General features: G+C 49.8%; 1 protein-coding gene across 1 annotated transcript; it reads right to left on the minus strand.

The window, feature by feature from the left end:
• Positions 1 to 1843: 1843 nt before the first annotated feature.
• SCGB1A1 (secretoglobin family 1A member 1) lies at positions 1844 to 5589 on the minus strand. Its single transcript, XM_001506116.6, has 3 exons — positions 5436 to 5589; positions 2733 to 2920; positions 1844 to 2050 (listed from the first exon to the last, which is right to left on the minus strand). The coding sequence occupies exons 1-3, from the start codon at positions 5494 to 5496 to the stop codon at positions 2003 to 2005; spliced, it is 297 nt and encodes a 98-aa protein (XP_001506166.1). The 5' UTR covers positions 5497 to 5589; the 3' UTR covers positions 1844 to 2002.
• Positions 5590 to 6679: the final 1090 nt, after the last annotated feature.

The raw sequence follows: 6679 nt of genomic DNA on the forward strand, positions 1-6679 counted from the left end.
GTTGGATGCAGTCCCGGTCCTAAATGGGGCGCACAGTCTTAATATCCATTTTACAGATGAGGGAACTGAGGCACAGAGGAAATGAAGTGACTTGCCTAAGATCACTCAGCCGACAAGCGGCGAAGCCAGAATTAGAACCCAGGTCCTTCTGACTCCCAGGCCCGTGCTCTATTCACTAGGCCATGCTCCTTCTCTAAGGTAACCCAGCAGACAAGTTGCAGGGTTAGGATTAGAACCCAGGTCTCTCTGACTCCCAAGCCCATGCTCTTTCCACTAGGCCATGCTGCTTCTGTAAAGCGCCGTACTCTTAACCCTAGAATACTAGCCACTTATTGGCTGTGGCTTCCCCCCATCAGAGTAATAATAATAATGATAATGATGATGGTATTTAAGTGCTTACTATGTGCCAAGCACTGTTCTAAGCACTGAGGTAGATACAAGGTATTCAGGTTGTCCCACGTGGGGCTCACAATATTAATCCCCATTTTACAGATGAAGGAACTGAGGCACAAAGAAGTTAGGTGACTTGCCCAAAGTCACACAGCTGATAGCGGCGGATCCGGGATTCGAACCCATGACCTCTGACTCCCAACCCCGTGCTCTTTCCACTAAGCCATGCTGCTTCTCTAGAACAGACTGAAATTTTTACTGGTTTTATGTGTTTACCAGTTGATTAAATTGACAGTGATTTATCTGTTCACCCCGGCCCATTTCTTCCCGCTCTCTCTGGTTCTTCTTTTTTTTTTTACTTTTGTGGCATTTGTTAAGAACTAACTCTGTGCCTGGTTCTTCTTTTTTTCTGTGGTATTTGTTAATAATAATAATAATGGTATTTGTTAAGCACTTATTATGTGCCAGGCACTGTTCTAAGCGCTGGAGTAAATACAAGGTAATCAGGTCTGCAGGTAACCCAGGGTCTACTTCTGCTTCTGCTGCCAGGCTCTACTCCCAGTGGGCCTTCAGTCAGTTCCGTTGACACGGACCCTGGATTAGAGGCTCCAATCCGCTGGTGATCCGAGTCCTTTAAATGGGATTTGGGGGGCCCTTATTCCTGGGTTCCCCCACTGAACCCTCGACCCTTGGCTGCCCTGTGACTTTCCCATGTTAAGTTAGAGAAGCAACGTGGCCTAGTGGCAAGAGCACGGGCCTGAAAGTCATAAGGACCCGCCACTTGTCTGCTGTGTGACCTTGCTCAAGTCACTTCACTTCTCTGGGTCTCAGTTACCTCATCTGTAAAATGGAGATTAAGATTGTAAACCCTATGTAGGACATGGAATGGATCCAACCTGATTAACTGTGTCTATCCCAGTGCTTAGTACAGTGCCTGGCACATGGGCAAGAGATGTAGCGGTTATATTGTTATACTGTTCTCTGTTAAGTATTTAGTACAGTGCTCTGCACACAGAAGGCACTCAATAAATACAGTTGACTGACTTGTAAGCGCTTAACAAAGACCACAGAAAAAAGTCTCAGCTGAAGGCCTTGTCCGTGGTCCCCTCAGAGTCTGAGAAGACGATTCCTTCGCCTTCCTTCTTTCCCCTCTCCCCATCCCCTCTCTTCCTTCAGTCAATCAACCAACGGTCATTACTGAGCACTTACTATGTGCAGAGCACTGAACTAAGTGCTTGAGGGAGCACAATACTACAGAATTAGCAATCATGTTTCCTGCCCCCAGTGAGTTGACATCACCTCCTCCTTCCACTTGTGCGGGATGTGTCCACTCCTCCTCTGCTGATTTCCTCCTGGGGCCCAGGTGACTGCCACGCTCTCTGGACCCAGGGTTCCCCCTCTCCTTTTCCCCCCGGCCCCCTCCTCCCCATCAGGTGAGGACCCGGGGCTCATGTGCATTTAATGAAGCCTTTGTTTATTGCGGAGGATTCTAGCAGGGGGACAGTATCAGGATTAGTGAAGGGGGTGGGGAAAAGGCACTTAGTGAGAGGTGGAAGTCCGGACCAAGAGAGTCAGCGTGGAGCCGGGGAGATGGGGGCGGGAGCCTGGAAGCTTATTTGGGCGGGAGGCCGCCGCATTCCTTGCTGAACACTATATTCCCCTGGAAGAAGCAAAGGAGAGAAGAGGGGCATGTTAGATGGAGATGTTCTGATCCGACACTGCTAAATCCCAGTCCCCCAACGAGCAGCCGGGGCCAGGACCCTAGACTGGAAGGACCCGGTCTTGGCCTTGGACCTTTCTAGGGTCCAACCGGTTTCTCTTTCCTTTTTTTTTCTGCAGAGGCCCACGCCCTGCTGCGTTATTGTGCTTGCTTCCCCACACTGCCGAAGTGGAGGGGGGAGATTTCAATTGTGAAACTTCTCCTTCTGCTTCAAATAATCGTATAGTACGAGCATTTCAAATGAGGGAATGACATCAGCCCAATGGCTTGTGAAACCAATTCCCGACCATCTGGGCCTCCCGGATCCCGGGCCAGCCCAGTGACGGACACACCCCAGTGGGGACTAGTGGCTAGAGCCCGGGCCCGGGAGTCAGAAGGACCTGGGTTCTAATCCCGGCTCTGCCACTTGTCTGCCATGTGACTTCGGGCAAGTCACTTCACTTCTCTGGGCCTCGGTTCACCCCTAATCTGTAAAATGGGGATGAAGACTGTGAGCCCCATGTGGGACAGGGACTGTGTCCAACCTAATCAGCTTGTATCTACCCCAGTGCTTAGAACAGTGCCTGGCACACGGTAAGCGCCTAATAAATACCATAAATACGAAACCCCAGGTAGACCTCACCATCAGTTGCAGGACGGTAGCTTTGTGTTCCGGGGAGAGGAGATTCACCAGGCCTTTCAGTTCAGACACCGCTTCTATCATCGCCTCCGTGGGATGGTAAGGTTGGAGTGACTGGAGATACTCCCGGAAAGTGCCAGTGAAAAGCTTGTTCACAATATCAAGGAAGACTGGGCAGACGCCAGAGGAAGCTGAAACGGAAATATCAAACAATCGCGTTTCTTCGGAACCCTCTGTCACCCCGGGGCAGGTTATCCGGGCCCGCTGCTGAGACTGGGGGAATTATTTCCAGTTTTCTTGCCTTTAAACCCGGAGAATAAAGAAGGTCGACTTGGCTTATTTCCCGTCCTTTCCGGGCAGCCTGGTGGGAGGGAAGGCTTGAAAACAAAAGCTGTGGGGATGTAACTTTTTACACTCTCTGCAAGTCTTGCTTAAAACGTGTACCTCCATTCTCATTCTCCTCTCCCCTTGAGTAAATAAAGAGGGCTTTTTTCTTTTTAGTTTTTTTTATGATATTTGTTAAGAGTTTACTCTAATAATAATAATTATGGCACTCGTTAAACTCTTACTGTGTGCCAAGCACTGTACTAAGCCCTGGGGTGGATAAAAGCAAATGGGGTTGGACACAGTCCCTCTTCCACACAGGGGTCACAGCCTTAATACCTATTTTACAGATGAGGGAATTGAGGCACCAAGAAGTGGCTTGCCCAAGGTCACAGAGCAGTCACGAGGCAGAGCCAGAACTAGAACCCAGGTCCTGCTGACTCCCAGGTCCTATTTTTCCTTTAGTGCCAACCCCAGAGACCATTTCAAGAGCTCACTACTTTCTGAACCGGTCTGGCTCAAAAATGTCATCCCTCTGCTCTAGGCCAGAGGAAAACCCGCTAGGGGATTTGTATTTTTTAAGAGCATCTTTTATAAATTGAAAATACCAAGAGCAAAGCACACATGCTTTCCTTACTTTCGTTTAAATGGAGTTGCAGCGAAACCTGTAAATTTGCCACTGACCCTAATGAGATTTTTGTCTTCCCAGAACAAATTTTCCAAGGGATAGGAACCCTCTCCAATCTCCAGAAGGCCCAGGGACCTGAAGAGCCGGATTTATCCGGCGTCTCCTTTTCCCCTCTATACGTCCAGCTGTTCATAATGCCCTCCGGCCAACAGGGACATCGCTGAGAGGCCAGTCGGCCCTCCCAGTGATCTCATTCTGGGCAGAGAACGTGTCTACCAATTCTGTTATATCGCAGTCAGTGGTATTTATTGAACACTTACTTTGTGCAGAGCACTGTACTAAGCACTTGGGAGAGTACAATATAACAATATAAGACACGCTCCTTGCCCACAATGAGCTTACAGTCTATAGGACTCACCCAACAGCTTAGTACAGTGCTCTGCACACAGTAAGGGCTCAATAAATACCACTGATTGATTGATCGATCGATTGTCATATGAACTGGATGGAACCTATTTAACCTTATGGCTTGAGGGGAGATAGAGGGAGGTGGGTGGCCTGCTTAATCAATCAATCAATCAATCAATCAATGATATTGATGGAGCGCTGACTATGTGCAGAGCACTATACCAAGCGCTTGGGAGAGTACGATATAACAAGGAGCTTGCGCAGCCTAGAAGAAGGGAATGTGTCTATTTATTGTTATAGCGTACTCTCCCAAGCGCTTACTACAGTACTCTGCACACAGTAAGCACTCAATAAATTCGACTGAATAATGATAATGATGGTATTTGATAAGTGCTTACTATGTGCCCAGCACTCTGCTAGGAATGAATGAGTGACCGTGATCCCCCATGTGGGACATGGACTGTGTCCAACCTGATTACCTTGTATCTACCTCAGCGCTTAGAACAGGGCCTGGCATATAGTAAGTGCTTCACAAATAGCATAAAAAGTCCCACAGTTAGCAAGAGTTTACAGTCTACAGCTTACGGTTCTGCTGAAGTCCTATAGCCTTTGTTAAAGAGGTCACTTTGGCTCTTGAGGACCCGGCCTGCTTTGCCCGCTGGACCCACTTCCTACTTAGGGCCAAGGGGAGGCCAAGTTCTCCAGGCCCTCTTCCTTGCCCCCCGGCTGAAGGTACCAGATTGGGGACAGGAGGGGCCCAACCTAGGACTTGGGAAAATGACTTCCAAAGCAGCAGGTGCCGTCGCCGACGCACCCGGGGAACTCTTGACCTTTCTACTTCTGTTCTGAACCTTTGGAAATTAACGTCCGGGAAGTCAGGGGGCCTCTAGACTGTAAGCTTGTTGTGGGCAGGGAATGTGTCTGATGTCTTGTGAGAAGCAGCGTGGCTTAGCGGAGAGAGCATGGGGCTAGGACTCAGAAGGACCTGCGTTCTCATCCTGGCTCTCCCACACATCTGCTGTGTGGCCTTGGGCAAGTCACTTCGCTTCTCTGGACCTCAGTTCCCTCATCTGTAAAATGGGGATTAAGTCTGTGAGCCCCATGTGGGACAGGGACTGTGTCCAACCTGATCAACTTGTATTTACCTCGGTGCTTAGAACAGTGCTTGGCACATAGTAAGCACCGAACAAGTACCATAATCATGATTATTATCGTTATATTGAACTCTCTCAAGGACTTAGTATAGTGCTCTGCACACAGTAAGTGCTCAATAAATACAACTGACCGACCGACTGATTGAAAGGGCCCCTCTCCCTCGGGTATAGTTGGCGACCGACAATACTGACCAGTGGCGGAGTAACAGCAGAGGGCCAGGGTGACCAGGGCCAGGGCAACGGTCAGCTTCATGGTGGAGTCGGTGGGGTCTTGAGGCTACCGTTAGAATCGCCGATGTCCCGGTTGTCTTCTTACAGGATCGACTCTCCCTTATATCCTCGAGCCTGTCCCTCCCCGAGAAGGGGTGAGGCGGGGCGCTCGGCAAGGAGACCTTCGAATGTTTACTTGGGAAACGGATGGGTGAAAAGTGCAAATATTCTGCTCTTTTGTCCTTTTGGTCGCTGCTCCCTCTGGCCGACCCCATGAAACACTAGAGATGAAGTGCTCACCGTGTTAGGCAACAGGGGTGACCGCCGGGCCGGCACGCCGGTGGGTGCCAAAGCCGACGTGTCAGACCGGGATGACTCCCTTCATTTTTCCTCCTTTTCCTCCTCTGGGTGGCCTGGCCAGGGGTGGGCGATGAGAGGCCCTGCTGGACGGGGTCCAGGTCCCTGCCCTTAGAGTGCCAGCTTTGGGGTGGGGTTGGCAGACTTTGGATTTGGAATTTTCCTCAGGGGCTATCCACACTCTCAGTTACCACCTCCTTCACGGTGACCCGTTCCACTGTCCATTCCGACCCTCGGTCTTTTAGTCCCAGCTGTCCTCAAGCCTCAGCTTCCCCAGAAAACCATCTGTGATTAGCGGGGAACGGCACCCCTTCTAACCCTGGACAATATTCCTCAGCATCTTCCTCCCTTTGGGTTGCAAATAATAATAATAATTGAGGTATTTGTTAAGCACTTAACTATGTGCCAGGCACCGTACTAAGGGCTGGAGTGGGTGCAAACAAATTGGGTTGGACACAGTCCCTATCCCATCTGGGGCTCACAGTCTCAATCCCCATTTTACAGATGAGGTGACTGAAGAACAGAGAACTGAAGTGACTTGCTCGGGGTCATACAGCAGAAAAGTGGCAGAGTCAGGATTAGAAACCATGACCTTCTGACTCCCAGGCCTGCTGCAAATCAGTTCATAGGCTGGGATGCACTGAAGTCACTCACTGAACAGAGTAGTGTAGCCCAGTGGAAAGAGCACCAGCCTGGGAGTCAGAGGACCTGAGTTCTATTTCAGGCTCTGTCTCTTATCTGCTGTGTGACCTTGGGGCAAGTAATTTCATTTTTCTCTTTCTCATCTGTAAAATGGGGATTAAGACTGTGAGCCCCACGTGGACCATGGATTTTATCCAACCTATCTTGTTTCTACCCCAGCTCTTAGT

Source organism: Ornithorhynchus anatinus, chromosome 3, assembly GCF_004115215.2.
Source record: "Ornithorhynchus anatinus isolate Pmale09 chromosome 3, mOrnAna1.pri.v4, whole genome shotgun sequence".
Lineage (NCBI taxonomy): Eukaryota > Metazoa > Chordata > Mammalia > Monotremata > Ornithorhynchidae > Ornithorhynchus > Ornithorhynchus anatinus.